Source organism: Idiotropiscis lumnitzeri, chromosome 2 (assembly GCF_059441095.1).
Source record: "Idiotropiscis lumnitzeri isolate Australia: NSW breed Sydney's pygmy pipehorse chromosome 2, RoL_Ilum_1.0, whole genome shotgun sequence".
NCBI lineage: Eukaryota > Metazoa > Chordata > Actinopteri > Syngnathiformes > Syngnathidae > Idiotropiscis > Idiotropiscis lumnitzeri.
This window is the reverse complement of record NC_142392.1, coordinates 6,128,953-6,151,889: the sequence shown is the minus strand read 5'-3', so window position 1 is coordinate 6,151,889 and position 22,937 is coordinate 6,128,953. Positions and strand designations below refer to the sequence as shown.

Below are 22,937 nucleotides of genomic sequence, written 5' to 3'. Positions count from 1 at the left end.
TCGTTTTATTGGGAAAACATGTTTTATATGACCTTGAGTGTGTTATTTCTTTTTTTTTTTAGCCTTATTACAACAGTTATTCCGCAACATGGGAGTAGGTTTGTGTTGCTGTTGTTAGTTGCCCTAAGCAACTTTTTTTTTCCTTTTTTTTTGCAGGGGCCACAATTTCCTAGTGGGACTCTGGTTTGCAATAACAACGCTACCCTGCCTGAGTCAAGTCATGGAAAAAAAAGAAATTAAATGGCATTGTGTGTAAGTTTGGGTGCTTAGTTCCCTTGGGTCACGAGATATCATTGTGCTGACTATAGAGTTTGTTTTTCCTCTTAAACTCAATCCAATGAGTACTCACTCTGTCTCTTTTTCTAGTGCAGCTTAATTCTCCAAAACGAGAGGCAACAGCATTGTTATAGTTCATGCCAAACTGGAGTATATGCCTCCACAACGTAGTGGCTCAACAAGCTGCATTCTTTGAGTTCAAGAAACTTTTTTTTTTTCTTCCTGGTGTGAATCATCACTCACTTGTACACAATCTTTGCGCCAAACGAGTTCCCCTGACAGCATGAGATAACACACACAAAAGCGCATGCACTGACTGAGCTCAGTCTGTTATGGTGGCCGCTGCAAAAGTTGACTAAATAATGGATAATCAGTACATAGTGTTGTTGTCGGACCTTTTCCACAAGTACGGGCAAGTACAGGTGGCTCTTTATTGGGATTTTCTTGCATGGAGGGACATTAAGAAGAACTGGAGAAGTTCTGGCAGCACTTCACCAACAGGTAAGTTATGCACAGATAATTCTCAGGATACATAAAGACAGCCTGTGGCTTTATGTATTACGAGAAACAAAAAAAATTGAATCTAATTTGACTGACAGAATGCATATTTTCTATTGTGTTGTCAATATGTACCCCAAAGTACAATCCCAATGTCACGTATGTTTCTATTGTATTGTATATTTGCTAAAAAAAAAACAGAGGTCAGAAAAGGGAAGTCATTATACAAACTGTACTACATATTTATGACAGGTTCTTATTTAAAAAAAATAATTTCCTCCTTATTTGGATGTACTTATTTTTCTATCGAGTGATAGAAAAAAAGTCTACACACCCCTGTTAAAATGAGAAAAAAATAACTTTTTCAAAGGGGAAAGTCAAAAACAAAAAAAAAAAGAACTGAGAAAGTATGTAAAATCAAAACAATGCCAGGAAACTTGTGAACTCGATTTGGATTTCATCGAAGTAATTTTAAAAGGGGGAAAATCTCATTTAACACGAGTTGAAATGTGATTGTTAATAGGGTGTGCACACTTATGCAACCACATTATCTCACTTTTTTTTTTTTTATTTTACTTCCCCTCCAGATATATATTCCACCAAAATGTATGGTTTGAACAGAGGTGTGTAGACCATCACAGCAGACATCGGTGTTAGCTTCAGGGCGAATGTTTGCTCATGTAAACGAGTTCCCCAGCCTAAGATCGTCTAAGCATATCCAGCGGGGCAATTATCGCCGGGACACTTCACTTGAAACCTGGCCGCCATTGACCTTCCTCAAAGTGGTATCAAGCGCCCTATAATATCCCGCCATAAACACTTTCTTTTTATTGAACCAACGGTCCAAGTTGGTCACATCAAAATGTCTCCAGGTGATTGTTGAGACCTGAGCATGTCACCGGGAAACGGCAGAAGGCAGGATTCAAAACCGGAGGCAAATTGGATCGAAATGGACTGTTGGGAAAGGAAGGGAAGATCTTGGAGAAATTTGAGTTTTTGGGAGTCTGGCAGCTCATGTTAAAAGCATAGCGCTGAAACAGGTGTGGGCAAACTACAGCGCGGGGGCCACATGTGGCCCGTTCAACGGTTTCATCCGGCCCGCCAAACTTGAAAAAAATTAAATGAATAAACCTTGTTAATGTTTTATTTTCTAAATACTCTGGTTTTTCAAAGACATATTTTCTTGTAATGCTTTCGTTCACTTTTATTTAAAATATATATATTTTTTTACCAAAACACTCCATCCATCTGCTCCTGGTCCCGCCCCTCTGCCAAAATTTTAGAACCCATTGTGGCCCGCCAATCAAAAAGTTTGCCCACTGCTTGTGCTAAAAACATCAAAAGCTTTTCTTTGTGGCGACAATAAAAAGCAAAAGCAAGAGTCTGGCTTTCTAATCTTCTCAAGTGGATCCAAATGTAAATATAGCTTCATAAAATAAATTTCTTGAAGACCGTACATCAAATAAAAAGTAATAAATATTTTTTTAAATAAATAAAAAGAAAAAAATCTAATTTAATTCCTCTTTTCGCGCCGCAGACTTATTGTCATTTGTATAAAAAAAAAAATTTTAAAAAAAGATCCCAGGGGACATTTGTCTGCTTTTTTCAAGATACAGGATACTAGTTCCGTGCCCACCATTTTGTAAATAATCCTGTTTGGTATGCAAATGAAGAGTGGGAGGGATTGTGGTTTTTGTCACATTGAATATCCTCCCAAATGTGTGTATTAAAATGGCACGGATGATGGATGGAAAAGCAGATACGGGTTCAACCAGGGAAGGACAATTACTCACAGATTGGATCACGTCATGCATTTGACACGACAGCCTCACTTTGGCCTGTTTTTCACGTTTGTCCTCCCTTTAACCAAACATCAAGCACGCGCAAATGCCGAGAGGACTCATTACGAGTAGTGATCGCCACTTGTGCATCGTAGCTGCAGACCGCAACGGCGCTGTTGACATTTAGGTGGATTTTCTTGAATCAGAGCAGATGTCACAACGATCCGGAGTTTTCAAAACACAGTCCAAACATAAACCGCAGCGGCGGCGGCGGCGGGCCCTCGGAGTCTTAAGGAAATATCCATATAATGCCTCGATCCTTCCTCGGATATACAATGCAAGCTCCCACCTGGAAGGGGAAGCTTTGAAAAACTCAAGGCGCGCGCTCTCGCCTTCAAATCACAATGCTCAGCGAGAGACGCTTCCTCAGGCCCAATAAAGCCTCACTTGGCTCTCTGTTGGCTCGCCGGCGGAGGGGGAGTCAGGATATTTGCTTCCCTGTGAGCAGGTGAAGCTCGATACAGATCCAGTGCATTATAGTTGCAGAATCACTCCAAGGAATGAAAGAAGGTTGGGCCAAAGCCGTGAAGGAACTATGCCGCATTCAAATTATATTAAGAAAAATAATTTAGCTGATGAATAATAATGAAAACAATCATAATTATCATGAAAATTATTTTGGAAGTAAACCAAACTGTGTTAAAAAATTTGGGATTAATCACTGAAGTTAACACTTTAATTTTGACAGCCCTAATATATATATATATATATCAGGGACAGAGGCACACAACAGGTAGAGCAATTGTTTTTTGCGACTCATTGTTGTGACGGACGCGCAAGTTGAACCACATAGTTTGGCGAGGCAGCACATTATTTTGGCATCGATTCCAGGAACTGATGGAGCAGGTGGATCTGGAAAGGGTGGGTCGTCTCTCTCGCTCTCTCTCCCCATGGCTAACCAGCTGCAGCTAACGCATTGCACCCCGAGCGACAGACAGCGCTCCTGTTCTACCTTCCACCTTGCCTGTCCTCTCGTCTCCATCTGTTTGCCTAAGCGCCGGTCGAGCAAGCCCATTGTGCCGGGGAGCGAGCCGCACGTCGTGTTTGACAGTCCGCCGCCAAGCGTACCCGGGCAGATCTGTGCTTTGTAATCTAAAGCCGGTGCTCAATGCACAGCCCTGCCTGTACGTTGAGAGACGGCCGCAGAAGTGAGAGTGGGGTGGGGGGGCGATATGGGCGAGGAATGCCAGGAAACGACAGCTGGAGATTGGCTAAACTGCAGGTTTATACCGCATTACGGGCGGCAATACGGGCGCTTTCATTACCGTGATTGCATTTATTTACCTGCTGCAGCTGGGGTCAATAGACAGAGGAGGGAAGCTAATTACACAATGAATCAACATAAAAGGGTGGAGACCTTCTGGCGAGGGATGGGAGGAAGAAAAAAAAAAAACGGTCTTACTATCCTCATCGTTCACATTGTAGCACTTGTGTTAAGCGTGTTTTTTTGCATGTCACTTATCTCAGTGCCGCACGCCGCTTTGGAGTGGAAAATGGCGGCGACTTAAATAACACAGCACGCGGCGGCACTGCACGCGTTTTCCTTTAACTTGTGCCGGCTTGTCCTCTAACACGTTTGTTGTTGCCAACTCGCAGTAACGGCAAAGGGATTACATCGCCGTCGGGTGTGTCCAAGCAAGGAGGGCGGACAGGGCATGGGAGTGGAAAGATTTTTTTTTTTTTTTTTTTTTTTTTTTTTTGTCAGGCTTGCAAAGGAAGGTGAGGCCCACACACTAAGTCGGACCCGCGCCAGACTAACATCTTTTCGTGCGTGCGTGAGGAATCCCGTCGGATGGGATGCCGCTTAGATTTTCGGTAATCACCATGAGCAGGTACATGCCTAAAAAGAACCGAAACACAACAGCATCAATTGTCGTTACAATTACTTCCAAAATGAGTTCCGATTGCATTTTATGGCCCACGGGTGGGCTAATTTTTTGGCCACAATGGGTTCTGAAATTTGACAGAGGGGCCGGACCAGGAGCAGATGGATGGAGTGTTTTGGTCACCTCGCCTCATCCGAGAAAAAAAAATACATTTAATTTTAAATGAAAATGAACAAAAGCATTCCAATAAAAATATCACGATATTTAGAAAATAAAAAATTAACAAGGTTTATTCATTTAATTTTTTTCCAAGTTCGGCGGGCCGGATTAAAACGTTGAACGGGCCGTAGTTTGCCCACGCCTGCTATGGCATATTACATGAGCATAAAGGCCCTATTTTTTTGGTTGTTAGAAGATCGACCGATCTTGTTCATTGGCGCACTTTGGCGTGGTCACTCATGATTTGGTAATGTGACACAAAAAAAAAATGCTTACTGTTTTATGAGTAAGACATTAAATGTGCCTTACAGATTAATTTTTCTATTACGGAATGAAAAAAACTTAGTCTCAAGTCATAATCTAGCGCACGTGACAGGATGGAAACAAGTGGCATGAGTTTGAGGATTTAAATCAAGTGTGGTCCCAATAAAACCAGATTAATGGATTACATTCATTCCGAGAGCCCAAAATTGGGGACGTGCCAGCGGCTCGCTTACATGAATATGACACGGTTAGCGAGCTTTTTAGAAATGGCGTCCTATAATTTCCGTTGCGTCCACTGAGCAGAACTACAAACTCAACCTTCAGTCCAATTATGAGTCCGTTTGGTCCTCTCCACTATTATTAGCTTTTTTTTTTTTTTTTTTTGCTATATGTTGTTTTTATCCCTCAAATTGAAGTCATGTCTTCAAGCGACTTTTTCAGTCCAAGTCCAAGTGCGAGAAAATATTTTTTTCCCCTCTTCAGTAGTGATAATCTCTCCACTCTCACACACACACACACATCACCGTTCCTAAAAAACCTGACATTCAGCAGCGAGGCGACCTATTGAGCTCAAAAGCAACACACTGAGCCGCGCGGCATGAATAGGCTCCTCACTGTGGCCGAGTGCCATTACTAAGATCCTTTCGGAGCACAAAGGGAAGGATGTCAGAGCAGAGCAGAGAGGATCTGGGCCTTGTATGGCCGAGGGGCTTAGCATGTAGCTTAGAGGCTCAAAACTCGGGCAAATGTGCATGTGGAGGGGATGTGTTCTGGAAGTGTGTGTGCTCATGGCATCATTGTGCACGTCCAAGCGCGAGCGTGCGTGGCGAGGTTCCGGTGAAAGGGATATGGGAATGCTTCCTGTTTCAAATGACTTACCGAAGATGTTAAAAAAAAATCACAGCAGGGCCAATCGTGTTTGAGGTCACTCGTTGCTAGGCAGATTAATCAGTGCTGACTCGACTAAAACAGGGGAAAAAAAAAAATAAAAAGCATCAGCGCGATCATTCACGTGATAACAGGAACGCAAGATAACATTACACAGGTGAAGTCACGTTGACTTATCGCGCGTTTATTGTTACTATTAAGATGCGCATTTTTTTCCCATTAATCATCTACGTTTGCTTATCTGTCACGCTGGCATAAAATGACGCGGTTATCCTTCTCGAGGGCCTGTTGCCACATGACCTGAGGGGACGTGTAATTGAGAGTAACGCAATCATCTATGCGGTGTGGGAATTCCATTTACATTACGTTTAAATCGTCGGAGTGAATGTCATCTCACCGCCGGCGCCGGCATTCCCCTCAAGGCCATCACTCTTCTGCCTAGTTGTCAAAAGTGTGAATATCGATGGCTGTAAACTTATTCATGCCCGCATGCCGCATCATCTTTATTTGAGAACGAAATGAAATCCCATTCCTGGCCAGACTCCCCGGAGAGAAATAATATGTCGCGGCGCCCGCCATCCATTTCGCCATATCAACTTCATAATTCGGCAGTGGGGGGGAGACAGGGAGGGATGAATGCGCCGGAGAGTTGAAGAGGTCACTTGGACTGCACGCGTGCGAGGTCCTTCGCCCATCGCCGAGACGTTACTTTTCAGCTAGACCGACTCAAACCTATCCCAAGTCCTTTATGCAAATGAGGCTTCAAGTCCAAACAGATGAGTGTTTTGTCGTCAAAAAAAAAAAAAAGAATGCTCAAACCACGCCCATTTTGTCAGCCAATCAAATACCTTCACAATGAACGAATGTATAACTGGGTTGTCGTGGGGATTTTTCAAGCCGCAACAATGAGGCGATGTTACTCATTTAATCCAATTTGGTTCCATTTTTTTAAGTTATGTTTTTGAAAAACTCAGGTTTTGGCTCAACGAGTTATTTTTTTTTTTGGGGGGGGGGGCATCTGGCATAGTTTCCTTAAAAGAATGAATTGGCAAAACACTGTCTGCGCAACACCGCCCTTCATTTCCACGCTCACTTCCTTTCAAGTCGCACATTAGTCCTTGTTAAATTCTTTGATGCAACGACCAGCAAGCCTTTTCTGTCTGTCCCACTTTCCACGGACCAGAGGAACCGGATTACGCTCCATTTAAAAAAAAAAAAAAAAAAATCATGAACAAGGCCGCCTAAATGATGCACGGGACTTTTTATCACACGTGGAGACATTGGAAAAAAATCGCGCTCCCGTGGGGACGAAGGACAACGGGAAGCGGTTACTTCAGCAAACACTCGCTGGATCCCGTGGGGACACGGCTGTCTTTTTTCCTGCCCGTTCATTTCCCTCGTGGAATAAGATGCGACCTGTACATGCGCTCGCTCGAAGCCCACCCATCCATTACACTCGCCGTGTAATCCGAAAACCACCAACAGATGAAGAGTCAAACCACAAATGTGAAAATGATACCGCTTGTCATGAATATTTTCCACTGCAAGGTGTCAATACGTTTCATATTCATCAATCGGGCCGTGTGCCGGCGTATGTGTGAACAAACGAGTACAAAACTCATTCCGAGGCAAACGAGCACGGTTGGAAAATCATTTTTACGATGGCGATCATGTCTCCGCAGCTCACAGCCATGCCGTTCACGTGTGTGAAATCGTGGCCGTGCACAAGACGGACACCAGCGACCAGACCAAGGCAACGAATCAACTGCAGCTCAATCCACATGCATTCACAGGTACCAAAATTAATCCACACACACTCATCGTAACGACGCCGCAAGATTATTCAGACTAGTGATGGACCGATAGGATTTTTTTTCAGGCCCGATACCGATTATTAGTAGTCATGAAGGCCGATAACCGATATTTCGAGCCAATATTCATTGGTTGAAAAAAATGGTGCCAAAATTTTAAAAAAAGTAAAAACTCCAAAACTTGACTTAGTTGAAATGCCTTTAAGCACGTTTATTAAAAAAAACTTGAGTGATTTACAAGATGTTCAAGTTTTTCTAGATCTAATCAAATTGAAAACTTAATTTTAAAAGTCCAACAAAAAGTGCACGGAGCTCCCAGGCTCTTATAATAGTTTAACAGAAACAAATCTGACTTTAAAGTTTACGACGGTAAATATTTTAGTTGTGAGTTGTAGTAGACTGACATTTATTAACATTTTGTTGTGCGTGGGACTCGAGGTGAAAAAGCAAACAGGCAGATTACGGCAGATGGTGCTGTGAGCGGGCCAATCTGCTTCTGCAGGCAGGGTCACCAGCACATGAGATAGAGAAAAGAAAATAAACCATCTTTTATTTTATCAGCCTTGAAAGTTATTAAAAAGGCCGTTGCCAATTATCGGCAAAATCGACCCTGATAATCGGCCCGGCCGATAATCGCTTTATGACTAATTCAGATGCAGGTGAGAGTTTAGGCGTTGCAGTTTTTGCCCGTGGATCGCCAATTCATATTGGAACGCCGTCGCAAAATTGCCGCCAGACGAGAACTTTTCCCGCCCCTTGGATTGCAGTTGAGCGGCAATTTGCGACGTTTTAAATGCATATGCAGCATCGAGATTTTGTTGACTCCGACTTCCAGTGCAGCCCTCCGGAAAGACTTTGCGAGAACGCCCGATCTACGAGTTCCTGCTCGTCGGACGTCACATTCTGACGTCTTTATCGTCTGAATTGGCGTTGGGGCAATGTGACGCTTATAAAGCTCGGCACTGCAGAAAAGCTTTCCAGACAGCAATTTCGCCACGCTTGCTTCGATGTCAACTGGCGAATGACAGCCGAAGCCGCCAACTTCTCATGGCCTCGCATCTGTCCGATTATGCGTTAAAAAGGAAGAGTGGAGAGTGACTTTCGGGAGATTTGTGATTTCAAAGTGTGATTAAAAGACAACCAAATGATCAAGCGCGTAAAATTTTCTTTTGAACACTTTCTATGGGATTTAATAAGAATTAACATTCGATAAAATGTCGACAATAATATTTGCAAGAGCCATTAGATTGGAGCTAAACGACATGATCAAATGAACAACGAAAAGATAGGACTCAGCTAACGTATGCATTAGAGCGGGTGTGGGCAAACTGCGGCCCGGGGGCCACATGCGGCCCGTTAAGCGTTTTAATCCGGCCCGCCAAACTTGAAAAAAAATTAAATGAATAAACCGCATTTAAAATTAAATGTATTTTTTTTTTTCTCCGATGAGGTGAGGTGACCAAAAAACTCCAGCCATCTGCTCCTGGTTCCGGCCCATCGGTCAAATTTTAGAACCCGCCGATCAAAACGTTTGCCCGCCCCTGCATGAGAGCCTGCCGTCCTATTTTGCGAAAACTTGGCGCATCAGATTGAAAGATTTGCCGCCCACTCTTAAAACGTTTATCTAACTGCAACTACTGATAAAAGAAATGCTCAGCAAGTGAGTCAAGCATTAAAAGTGCTCGACGTGCACATTTCCAAGCCCGTAACGACTGGAAATATTTCAGCAAAGTCCCCCCCGCAGGACATTATGTTTAACTTTGCCTGGTTGACCCTGACGATGAGGAACCGGTCGCTTTGAGGACATTTTTTTCACCCAAAAAAAAAAAAGAAATTGTGATCCATATCTGAAAATATCCCGAATAAATCATCTCCACAATCTTACACCTCAAACTAGTGAGCATGTGTGACATCCTTTTGTTTCTCGCAGTTTTCTACGTGAGGAGGACGACGCAGCATCAGTGGCAATGTGGCGACGTCACTTTTTATTGTGACAATCTGGGACTTTGCCAGCAGTGGATTCAAACCATCAACGATCAACTGTCAACACAAAGTACGAACGTTTGCGCCCCCCCCCCCCCCCCCCTCCGAGGAAACTGTTTCATCACCGCTTCTAGGTTATTTTGAAAAGTCTTCCATTTTGCAAAGCGCAAGGCCGTTATTATCCTTAGAAAACACGGATTTCTTTCGGCGGCGTCGTTTTTGTCGACGCCTACGGGGGGAGTCCCGAGGCACATCTACGGGATGTGAGTCGCTTTTCAGCAGCAGGCAGTCCCTCTCGGGCGCAGACGGATAAATGGCGGTGGCGCCCGAGTTGAAATTGTGTGGCGTTGCGGGATGGAGCTCACATTCGAGCTGATGTGAATTTTCATTTCTGAGCGGAGGGCGCTTCAGACGCGGTCAAGGCATGACGGCGGTTTATTTCCATGCGTCATTGTATCGCTTTGGATTTGAGATCAGCACAGCTTTTAAGTAGAAGATAAAAATTAGGATTGTCAATTTACGTCCTTTCAATTATTTTTTGATTTATTTTTTTTTTTTCTGGATGGATAGAGCAAAGTCAATCATATCTGATGGAATTTCACTCTTAGGACGACTTTTTTGTTCATGCTCATTCATTCGTTTTGCAGGTGACAAGTCTTGGCGGGGCTCCGCGCTCTGAGTGCGTTTTCCAGCGACGTAATTACATTAGGAGCCGGAACATGGCGGACATTTTTGAATGTTTTACTCGGTTGATTGGATTTCATGGATTTGGATTTCCAGGATGGCCGAGTGGTCTAAGGCGCCGCGTTCAGGACCCAGTCTCCCCAGGAGGCCTGGGTTCGAATCTTTGGCTGCCAGGATGGCCGAGTGGTCTAAGGCGCCGCGTTCCGGACCCAGTCTCCCCAGGAGGCCTGGGTTCGAATCTCGTGGCTGCCAGGATGGCCGAGTGGTCTAAGGCGCCGCGTTCAGGACCCAGTCTCCCCAGGAGGCCTGGGTTCGAATCTCGAATTTCCCCATTGTGGGACTAATAAAGGCATTATTATTTGCGTCGTGACTGCGCACCCCCCCCCGATACCGATGCATTCATTTGCAAATCGCGCCGCTCGTCGTATCGCCGTTTGTCGTCCGACAGCGGTCCTCTCCGTCAGCCATAAACAAGCCATTTAGCATTTTCCGTCTGGGCACTTTTGCAGGTTTATCACCAAATGATGCAGTGCCTCGCGATTGCTTCGCCCACCCCTCATTATTCCTTCAGCAGCCCCGTTTGAAGGTTCTCTTGTTAATGAAAACTTCATCAGGCTGATGTCAAGGTGCACATTTGCCCCCCCTCCCCCCCCAAAAAAAAAAAATAAAAAATCATCTTAACACTTTCTCTCCGCAGCCAATCGGCCCAAGAGCCTGCTAGTGTACATCAATCCCTTCGGCGGCAAGCGGCAAGGGAAGCACGTGTACGATCAGAAGGTGGCGCCGCTGTTTTGCCGCGCCTGCATCGCCACGGACGTGATTGGTGAGTCGCTATCGGAGGTGCACCTTCAACATTTAAATAAAAAATGACTGTCGGCGGCCGCTGGCGTCGGCGTGAAGAGGCTTGCGAGAATACGATTTGGCTTATGGCGCCATTAATCATGCCAGCACCTTAATGGAGGCGCTGATAGCTGATAAGCTCGGGTATCCAAACACATCTATTATTCAATAAGTGTTTGCGGCGGCTACACACAGTCGGCGCTATTGATGGTCCATCAGCGTGAATACAGTTTGCTCTGGAGTACCAGCAGCCGCTTGGAAGTCTTTTATTTGTGTTGTTATTAGAAGGGCGCCATACAGATTTACAGTTGGAATTTTATTTTTCTTTTGTTTTTCTTGGCTCCGGGCTCATATTTGGAGAGGTTGTGATATACGACGCCCGAATTAGGTTTTCTTGTTGTTGTCGCTTGCACGCTTACACTTTTGTCCCGTACATCAATCTGTACAACGGGGGTCCTGTAAATACTTCAAATTGCCGTACTTTTTCTTGTCTTTTCCTTGTCATTGGGCTAATAGGAAATGACTATTTTATTTGTTTCCATAGTTACAGAGCGGGCCAATCATGCTCGAGAGCACTTGAAAACAGAAGCAAATCTGGATAAATATGATGGGTGAGTCCTTGAGATAATGTGATGCTTTTAACTTGTCAACACAAAATGCGCCTATTATTTGACATTTAGGAGGAAATTGTAGAAAATGTTAAGAATGCCAGCGCATAAAATCTTGCTCTAAGTGCTGTACTTCAAAAATTGTATTATGATAATGTTCAAATTCATTAGCGCATATTCAAGTGAAACGATACAGAGTGGAGAGAAAAAGTCTACACACCCCTGTTCAAATGTGGAAAAAATGAGACTGCTGTAAATAATTTAAAACCTATTCCCGCCATTCACCTGCGCAACTCAATTGAACAAAAATAATAAGTGTGGCTCCGTTTCATCAAAATATATTTGAGCAAGAGGAACGAAACCAAGAAAGAACTTTTTGGCCAACAACAATGCTCATCACCAAACAGACACCATACCTGCAAGGCGGCAATGAAGCATGAAGCATAGCGGCGGCAGCATCATGTGATGGGGATGTTCTTCTTCAGCTGGAGAGAAAAAAAAATCATCAGGAAAAGCCTACTTGAAGCACCTTAACTTTAGTTGAGGTCAATTGGGGGTCATACGGGTGTGTTAAAATGACTAAATGTGATTGGATACTTCTGAACAAATTAGTTATAAAAGGTGTGCACACTTATGCAAATACATTCTAATTTCTTTCCCTCCAAAATATTTTTTTATTATTTTATTTAATTTATTTATTATTTTATTATTTAAATTTTTAATTGCCCAGGTTCCACAAAGACATTTTTCTTTAGATTTTTCTTTAAATACTTTGACCAGCGGTGTGTCCATGTTTTATATCCTACAGATAGACATTACTTTTTGTAACAACACACAAACAAAAAATAGAATCATACGACTAGCGTGTCAAATGTTACCGTTGCGTTTAGAGTGGTGTGTGTGGGCGGAGACGGGATGTTCAGCGAGATCCTGCACGGCTTGGTCGCCAGGACCCAAGCGGAGCACGGCATCGACCCCAACCGACCCGAGGCCCATTTGGCGCCGTGTTCCCTCCGCATCGGGATCATCCCTGCAGGTGCGTCTGCGCAAATCTCAATGTTTATAATCATCACCGTACGAGGAACGCAAGGAACAGAGCGCCTCTTCGAGGCTACGTCTGGATCAGATGACAGCTGAAGAACTTGAGCCCTGCTGATCACGCCGTGTTGCCGAGTTACTAAGGAGAGTTGCCATAGCAACAGGGCAGGTGGTCCCGCCGGGGGGCTTGACTGGGTCACTCACTCCGAGTGTCATAAATGAGATCAAGCCGCGTGATCTGTTGGCAATAATTCCGCGAAAGGTGCACATGCAAAGCATGGGGGCTGACCAGGGCACAGCGTGATTGTTTGTTTGAGACGAGGGCTCACATGCTTTCCGCTGGTTCTTCTGAGGCCACCCTCCTCAAGTTGCCACAAGAAGAGCAAAAAGGAAAAATATCATATAATTTAATATAATAAATAAATAAACAAATAAATAATATAATATGATTATATATATGCATTTATATATATATATACTTTTTTTTTTTTACACTAGTACTTTTGAGTACCATCTCTGCTTGCAACACAATTCAACATCAGAGAACGACACGAGACGAGACGAGCAGTGTGGCCGCAAATGGAAAATGTTAGCGCCTGATAAAGACGCTCAGCGGCCGGATAAGTGATACGCGCCACGAGAAGGAGTTCTTCTTCAGCCGAGCGCGGGGTGACGGCCCTGATCTGCGCTGTCACACTCGTGTGAGCGCGCTCGCACAATGTTCCGACCGTTTGCCTGATGCTACCCTCCATGCCTTCTCTCTTTCTCCTTCATCGCTGGCTTCATTCTGCCACTTGAGAATGATCAAAAGGCTCTGAAATGACAACTTTTGAGGCAAAAAAAAAAAAATAAAAGCTCCTTTTGACCATTCATCTTGAAATGTTTAATGACAAAATGTAACATTTCTGATGCCTAAAATTCCCTCAGATGAGAGCCCAGGGCCCAAGACGTTAACCCTATCTCCTCAGAAGTTCTTCTTCACAAAAGAAAAACACCATCAATAAAACAATCACACGTAGATCAAGGTTCTTAAACGTTTTCATACACCCCCACTCCGAGTTTAAATTCACTGTCAAACTAAACATAAAACAAAGAATTACACTCAAAACAACCAAATAGTTTTGCTTGAGGGACGTTTGCTCAGCTACATGCAAAACGCCATAGACAGGCGAACGCCAACAGCAACGAACATTTTAACATCTTTTAATGGTCAAGCGACAACATATTTTCTTTATCATCTGCAAAAAACGACTCATAACCGCAGCTTACTGAGCTAGTCGTTGTCTCCATGAATATCCACACGACTCTATTAAACCCCCCCGGGGTAAAGTACAATAATATAGAGTCAAGCGCGCTATTCCTGATTATATAATTCTCAAAAATATTACAAATATATTTGGCAAATTTTGTGGCGGATGGCTGAAACAAATTAACATTTCAATTCATTTTAACAGCGAAAGACAATGTGAGAAGCGTGTTGAGAGCATTGCTACGAAACAAAATAAATGTGCATCTCAAGGCATCACTGTATATTTTACTTTAAAGTTAAATAATAAAAAAATAAAAAAATAACGATTGCAATAAGACTTTTTTTTAATTTAGTGGATGGAAGGGTGATTCTTTAGTGTACCACTAGAGGGAGCCCAAATTTTAAGAGTAACGAAAGAAAATGTCTAGCATATCTTGTCCAATGCCAAATATTGTTAATTAAAAGCACTTACTTACTTTCATGACATCAGTTAATATGTTAAGCAAGCTCTATTCTTAATTTTTTTATTTTATTTTTTTTTTAAGCGAGAACTGCTTTTACAACATTTTCAATGGTCAAAAGCAATAAAAAAAAAATAAAAAAATAAAAAACTTTCCCCATGAGGCCGTTTTGGAACAAACTTATTTTCAGTGTACTTTCCTTTTATGTGAACATATGGCTGCTCCTCTTAATATAGAAAAATAAACGGCATGAATGTCCCTTCGGGGACTTGTCGACTGCGTCGTAGTCTTAAATGAACTCTTAACATTTGACTTGTTGGGAATGTTTTCAGCTCGAAAAAGTCACGTCTAAAAGTTACACGAGTGCAAATCAAGCGTTTTTCGTGTTAATATACGTTTGTGCGTCATCGACAGGCTCCACGGATTGCATCTGCTTTGCCACAGTGGGCACCAACGATCCGGTGACGTCCGCCTTGCACATCATTGTCGGTGCGTATGACTCATCACTTATTTTTATTTATTTATTTTTTATTTTTTTCCTGTAATAATGACGGCTATAAAAGCGGGCGCTACGTTGTGTTAACAGGCGACTCGCAACCCATGGACGTGTGCTCGGTGCACCACTACAACACCTTCCTCAGATATTCCGTGTCGTTGCTGGGCTACGGCTTCTACGCCGACATTCAGACCGACAGCGAGAGGCAGCGATGGCTTGGCCCCGCTCGATATGACCTGTCGGGTAACGGAAAAAAAAAAAAAAAACAAACAACATTGACCTCCGTGATTGCCCTTGAGCTGAACTTTCCTGCCCTGGTGTGGCTTAATTTAACGTCACCTGTGACCCAACGTTGGGTTGAGGTGAATTGAAGTCATTTGTAAGACAATATCGCATTGCAAAATAAATGTGATGATTTTTTTTTTTTTTTTTTTAATAGTTAAAGATTTCCCACCAAACTCTTACACGCGCAAAATGGAATATTCAACCAAGCAAAACCAGCAAGCATTAACGGGGCTTCTAGTACATGCTTGGGCTTTGGACAAGTGCAAATTGGTCCTCGAGAAAGCAACCATTTGGATTCCAAGAGTAAAACTCAGCATCGCTTATGCACATCAACTGATAAGTGAGTTGTCCAAAAGCTGCATCCTGGGACGCGAAACACAACGCGGGTGCTCATGCTATTATCATTTAGTCGAGACAAGGGGAACGGCAGCACAATTAGTGAGTCCAAATTGTCTTTTCAGGGCTAAACAAAGCAGACAGAAGGGTATTGGCGGCAATTCTCAAGGCACGATCTGTGTTTTCATTTCAGGGGTAAAGACCTTTCTGAGTCACAACTATTATGAAGGCACCGTCTCGTTCGTTCCGGCTGAGGACAATGTGGGCAACCCCAGGGACAAGGAGCAGTGTCGGGCCGGGTAAATAAAGCAAAAGAAACACAAACCCAGAGTTGGTGGCGAGACCACTCGGAGGACGACACACCTCTGCCGAGGCGCTGTCGTGGAATCTTAATGGCTTCGTGGATGTTTTGTTGCGGATCGAACACAACAAATCAAAATGCAACACTTCATTCAGGAGCACACAAGTTTGTTCAAGCAGGACTGGAGAGAAAAGTTAAAAGGGATTTTTTTTTTTTTTTTGCTAAATTTAAAATGCAAATGTTATTCAATGTGTTGAGAATAGTAACAACCAACATTCGTTTTTAACATTTCGAATACTTTCACTTTAATGGTCGACCAATAGTGAAAGTGGTCCTAAATTTTTGGCTTTTTTTTCTGTCGTTCTTGATCAGTGGTGGCAAAACTACAGCCTGCTAATTATTAATAAAAGTAGAATCCATCTTTTTTGAGATTTTGCTAATACCGAGAAAATTTACTTTGTTAATGGCGAGAGTTACCAAGCCCTACTTCTAGCACAGGGGTGTGAAACTCAAATAAAAAGTGGGGCAAAAAGTAAAACTTAAAAATATGTATAGAAGTCATTCGTTATAGCCTCGCGGGCCAATCATAATTACACTGCGGGCCAAATTCGGCCCGCGGGCCAGAGTTGGACACCTATGCCCTAGCATGTCCACAATCACAAACGCATATTACATAAACGACAGCATTCACGCTTTTCAAAATTCCTCAAATAAAACCTTGAATCTCATCAACGGTATCAGCTAGCCTCAAACATAAATTCATAAAAACTTTCAATTGTTTATTTATTAAAAATCCAGCCCTGATCTTGGCCAACAGTATAAAGAGCACTTGAGGGCGGGATTGATCCGTAAAAACTCCACCTTCCCTCGCGTCTCACGCAAAGAAAGCATCAGTTAGGCTCGTTAAAGCCCTGAAACGTGTCAGCGGCGCCGTGACGCCTCGACAAATGTAAAACCAGGTCACGCTTGTGTTGCAGGTGTCGCGTCTGCCAGCGCAAGACCTCATTACGGGAGCCGCACCGTGACGAAACGTCGCACGCAGGTAAAGCTTTAGACGCTGCAAATAATAGATGAGACCTAACCGCCCTCATTATTCGCCTGTTTGTCTATTTGTACAACCCTTTCTTGACATTTGAGTCGCGTGGAAACCCGCGAGGCTCCGAGCGAAAAGTGGCGAGATGACAGGATGAGACGATGCAACGGCGGCGCTGTTTTGACGGGTGTGAAAAAAAAAAAAAAAAAAAGAAAAAGTTGCAGAAACAACAAACAAAATTAGTTGTGAGAGGTTGGAACTGAGACAGATCCTAAACACAGGCACGACTTTGAGAAGAGAAATTAAATGATTTGGACCATAGTTCATTTCCACACTTTCAGAATAATAACGGAATATAACAATGATGTATATAATTAACAGACAATGTGGGGTTGACAGTTATGAATTCTGCCTAGCAACAGTGATGAATTCTGCCTAGCAACAGGCACAACTTTGTGAATAGAAATTAAATGACTTGGACCAAAGTTCATTTCAACACTTTCAGAATCATAACGTAATATAATAATGATGTATATAATTAACAGACAATGTGGGGTTGACAGTTATGAATTCTGCCTAGCAACAAGTGACTTGACATGACTTGGTCTGCTGCCTTAGTGGTTGGTGCCTAACAACTGTATTTACGATTTAAAAAATAAGTAAACAAATAACTAAATAAATAAATAAATAAACTGATTAAAAATAAACAAATAAATAAATAAACTGATTAATAAATTAATAAATTAAAAAAACAAAAAAAACTATGCATGTCCTCACATTTTTGGATTGATTTTAATTCTTTCCAAGCTTCCCGATTTGTACGGTCCTTTACACAATCTCTTGAGCAACCAAAAAAAAAAAAAAAAGGCTGTCAGTAGATTGCGTCTGTGCCTGTCGGTCTAATTTGGAAAGGCATAGCCAGGCAGATAATTTACACATTTGTATTTTTTTTTTTTTGCAACACTAATAGAAATATCTGTTGTTTGTGACAGACAGGAGTGAAATATTTCTTGGTGTCATTTTCCTCCTAGGGGAATCTCAGACAACTGCAAGTTCAATGAGGCACAAATATTTAAAAAAAAAACACAAAAAAAACCTCATTTACGTTCCCAAATTGTATTCCCCGCTTCTGCTTTTAAACTTTAATTAGAATTGTTTTGTACGGAGGCCTCGGCGGGCTCGTTGTCATCGGCGTGTTATCACCTCGCAAGGCGGTTCAGCGGAGTGACTTTAATGAATTGTATAGAAGCCTGTGATCGCTTTTTTTTTGCCACCGCACGATGCGATAAGCGCCGCTGACAACTGAACAAATAAACAAAAGAAGGGGGGTGGGATTCTCAGAGGAATGTCAAGTCTCGTCAGTGGAGATTTATAACAAGCAAATGGAGCTCACTCTTCCAACTGGAGGACTTTTGTCCGTGAAGTTGGCAGTGGGAATAAGTGGGAATACAAACGTGTCAATAATGCAGACTCAATTTAATTGACGAGAAAAATGAGCTGCTTGATATTTCTCCGACATCGACGGTAACACTTGCCACTCAAGTTAAGGTTCACTACTTCATAAATAATACATTATTATTATCATGTCAAGATGTGTCAATAGACTTAACAGCACTTTTTCCGCACTGTAATTTCTTGCACTTATCGCAGTGGAATTGTTTCATAGATCTCAATGTTAAAAAAAAAAAAAAAAAGATGAGAGCAAGAGAAGGCAGCCTTTTTCAACTCAAGGTTCTGGGCCGTTACTTCTTTGGTCTTTTCCCGCACATCACTTTTGTGAGACTGTCCAAGCAGTGGTAGTCTAGATTGAACAGAACAAAAACGCCCGGTGCAGTAGAAAAAATATTCTAAGTAAATATATTAAAAAATAAACAAAAACAAACAAAAAAAAAATTATATATATATATATTTATATATTACATATAAGTTTTCAAGTCTAGCCAAACATTCCCAAGAAACTACCGTATTTGTCAGCCTATAAGCCGCTACTTTTATCCTCAATTTTGAACCATGCGGCTAATACAACAGTGAGGCTTTGCTGTGGGTTTTTCTTTCACCACTAGGGGCGCTCTATAGTTCAGAAAATACAAGAAATAAATCTTTTTTTTTTCTGTTTATATACCTTTAAGTGCATTCACAGTACAATATTGTTCATGTCGTAAACAACTATTTTTTTCAACATAGAAAACTGCGGCTTATAGCCTGTTGTGGCTTGTATATCGTTTTATTTATTTTTTAACCACCAAAAATAGTTGCTTATATTCAGGTGCGCCTTATCACCCTGAAAATATGGTAAAAATTCCTTGAAAAAATTTGAAGTCTAGCCAAACATTTCCAAGCAACTAGCTGCGTTCATGAGCCGCGATGTTGGCACTTCCTTTCTTCACCTCCCTTCCAATTTGATCCTATAAAGAAGGACTTTCAAACAAACAACTGTGTACAATACCAAAAATGGCATGTTCAAGAGACGAAACGACTAGCGCCTGATTTAAAACAAAAAGCACCATGCACGGCTTTCATGGCGTGCTTTTTATCCCGCTCAAGTCGACTCCGAGTCTGTCGTCTCATTTCCGTTTCCGTTTAGTCCGTGACACTTGGACGGAGATCCGCGGCAAATTCATCGCCATCAACGCCGCCAACATGAGCTGCGCGTGTCCCCGCAGTCCGCAGGGCCTGTCGCCCTCGGCCCACTTGGCCGACGGCACCGCCGACCTCATCCTGGTGCGCAAGTGCTCCCGCTTGGACTTCTTCAAACACCTCCTCCGCCACACCAACAAGGAAGACCAGGTATAACCTCCCGTCGAACGCTTTTGGGTCCGAGGGACTTTGCCCCGCCCACTTGCTGTGCGGGCGCCGCTGACTCGGCAAACAACGGTTCACTTAAGTTCAAATGCCCTCACCTAGGTGCCGTAAATAACCTTCGGCGCCAATCGCTGCATCAGTGATATGTGGAACATAAGCTCTCTCAGGATAGCGCAATCATCAGCGTTGGAACTCTGGTGATTCGGAATTATTACCGCAGGAAGTGGATCTTCCGAGCAGGGAGCAAGTCAGACGTGCTTAAAGTCACCACAAAGTCAAAGTGTGAAATCAATATTTGGGCTGCAGGGCCCGTGACAAAGCCTATAGAATTTAAATTTGCGTCAATACTAAACGTAATTTAAATATATTTATTGCCTTTATGATGACATTAAATTATTGTAAAAAAATTTGAACAATGCTCCAGTATTTTGTAAGCCCGTATTTAGTTTTTTTTTTACTATTTCAAAATGACTTAAAAAAAAAAATAAATCAGTAAATGGTTGAATCGCTTCACATACTGAGATTAGTTTTTATTCTCTGCTGTAAGCGGCGGCATGAGTCGGGTGACAATTCACTTCATATCGGTACCGATGTTCGGTCAAGCGCAGAAAAACAAGGAGTGAGAAGCCACTAAGCGTATTCATGGCCTTGTCACAAAGACTTTTAGGCCGACCGTCCGGCGTGAATGCAAAGTGAGAGCGCGGCCATAAAGTGAGTCCGATGTTCAAATAAACGGCTGTCACTTTTTTTTTTGGGGGACGGGGGGGGGAGGAGGAAGATGAAAATAGAGAAAAAGTGGCATCCCGTGAAGTTGGAGAAAATTGTTTGCGGGACACGAGTGAACCTTTTGGCGACACTGACTGAGATGAAAAAGGGAGACTGACAAAATAATGCGTCCCCCCCCCCTTCCTCCCTCCACCACTCCTCCCATCTCCTCGCTCCTCTGATGCTGATTTGCTTTAATGCGCCTCCATCTTGCCTTCCTGCTGTTTTTGTAAACGAGGAGGAAGTCGGAAAAACTTTTCATTAAGGCATCACCGGGGATGTGTTAGAATATAATGGCGGTGAAATTAACTTTTAGCATCCTCTCACCTTTAACTTTAAGTGCGGGCACGGGCGCAGATAATTTCGGGGGCGGGTCCTTTAAACACAAAGAAAGGGAGCCCATTACCAAAATAGTGCAGAATTAAGACGGTGATTATAATTTATTAATTTATTTATTTTTTCATGAATTTCTAAATAAATCTATTTATTTATGTATATATTTATTTAATTATTTATTTATTTTATATTGATAAGTGCAGGAGAAACGGGCGGCGGGTAAAATGGGCACCCATCCATTTTCTGTATCTCGTCCTCACTCAAAACATGGCCGAGCGAGAACCAATCACAACTCAAAGTATAAACGGCTCGTGGTCTTCATCTTGATTTCTAATCCGTCCGCAGTTCGACCACTCGTTCGTGGAGGTCCACCGAGTGCGCAAGTTCCGCTTCCAGCCCCGCCACAATGAGCCGGTATCGCTGGAGGACCTAAGCGGGCCCCAGAAGAAAGCGGGCCGGAATCCCATTTGCACCCGTGCCAGCAGCTGCCACTACGGCGATTGCGGCTGCAGCCACTGGACGTGTGACGGCGAGATCTTGCCTCACGTCGCCATCCAAGTCAGGTAGGCCAACCCAAAGTGAGGGTCGACTGAGGTTCAACGACCAGCGCGACTTCACGCGTCATTGCCCTCTGCCAACAAAGCATGGCGCTGTAATGCTGCTAATTTAACAGCCCTCCCCGTGTTAAAGGTCGAGCCCTTTTTAATTAAGACAGTGTGGGGGGGGGGGGGGCGTCCATTTTATCACCTACCCGCTAATCGTCGGTGAGATGAGCTGGCCCGAGCGCTCGCCACCGCCATAATTAAAGACGGCTGCGAGATATGGTGCACTGAAGAAAAGCAAAAATAATTTCCAAGAGAAAGCTTCGGAAAATTACCGAGTTCTTTGCAACGGGTTCAGCATGTCCGGCTCCCTCTGTCATGTCGCGTGTGCCACACGAACAATCAACGTCGTTAAATGACGTGTGCGCTCACTTTTCTTTTTTTTCTTTTTTTTTCTCCGCAGTGTCCAGTGCAAGCTGATCAGACTTTTTGCCCGCGGCATCGAGGAGAAGAACCACAACCAGATTCCAGCGTGGCTTCTGGAAGCAGCAGCGCACCAATCTGCGGGCTGAAATCTCGGCAAGATTGAACTGGAGTGGCTTGATTCTTATCTGGTCCAGGCTTCGAGGAGCCACGAGAGACCATGACGGCTATTTCCCTCTTCCAGGAAATGCTAATCGAAAAACAGAGCAGATACATTCGAGAGATCGACTAATTTGCTCTTCTTTGATGAAGACAAAAGATATATATTTTTTTTTTCATCCGCAATCCAAGCGAGAGCAGATGTGATTCAGGGGGAACTCTTGAAAAGAGCCCATCTGATGAACTAACAGGGCCCCGATGATGTATTACGGATAATAAGGCAAAGTGGTTGCTAAGTGGCGTGGTGTGTCTCAGCGCTGCTGCGACACACCTGTGGCTCCACGCCGGCTAAAAGCAAACTACTTGCGAACCCGGACGAAATTAGCCTGAATGAGCCTTTTTTTTTTTGGGCTATCATTAGAGACTTATTGCTCAGATGAGCTACGATGTCAAGCCGGTCTTGATGTCTCTGAAGAAAGGTCACGAGGATTTGCGACTATATTATTTATCCTCCTGCTGCATCTTCGAACCCCGACGGAGAGCGGTGTCAAAAAAAAGAAAAAGGGGTGGAAATGTGTTCCTTTTTTAGAATAAAAAACTGCCAAAAGTAGACTAGACAGGTTTTGCATGACAATAATTTTTTGAAAAATTATTTTTAAAAAAATAAAAAAATTGAACAACCTCAACTCTCTCAAGCCACCTCAACTTCACTCCGAGTATATAGCGCGATCAAAAGCGTTGTTTCTCCAACCTGTAGCTAAGTAGGCAATACATCACTGAGTGGACACATCATTAGGTACACTTGCTAAATAAGAAAAAAAAAAAAAAAAGAGGAAGGAGAAAAGTAGTACACTAAGCAAATTAGAAACATCCCGGCCAGTCTCATTAAATGTGTCATTATGCAGCAGCCAAGCGGACTAAAGTGTAAATTTTCGTGACAGATAAATAGGACAGAGGAAGAGGAGGAGCTGTG

The 22,937-nt window shown here is 43.0% G+C and overlaps 1 protein-coding gene and 1 long non-coding RNA gene across 2 annotated transcripts in view; one reads left to right on the top strand and one right to left on the bottom strand.

Moving 5' to 3' along the window:
* Window positions 1-559: 559 nt before the first annotated feature.
* Window positions 560-22,650, top strand: cerk (ceramide kinase). Its single transcript, XM_088288791.1, has 13 exons — window positions 560-777; window positions 7,495-7,605; window positions 9,554-9,676; window positions 10,988-11,113; window positions 11,675-11,741; window positions 12,629-12,774; window positions 14,901-14,975; window positions 15,073-15,225; window positions 15,797-15,902; window positions 16,882-16,946; window positions 19,522-19,724; window positions 21,186-21,403; window positions 21,846-22,650. Exons 1-13 carry the CDS (start codon window positions 639-641, stop codon window positions 21,952-21,954), a joined length of 1,641 nt encoding a protein of 546 aa, XP_088144917.1. The 5' UTR covers window positions 560-638; the 3' UTR covers window positions 21,955-22,650.
* Window positions 5,817-22,937, bottom strand: part of LOC148341471 (uncharacterized) — a 29,352-nt gene continuing 12,231 nt past the window's right edge. Inside the window, exons 3-4 of the long non-coding RNA XR_015842208.1 lie at window positions 12,155-12,223; window positions 5,817-5,887 (exon numbers count right to left, since the gene is read on the bottom strand). This is a non-coding gene — a long non-coding RNA (uncharacterized LOC148341471). The remainder of the gene's footprint in view (window positions 5,888-12,154; window positions 12,224-22,937) is intronic.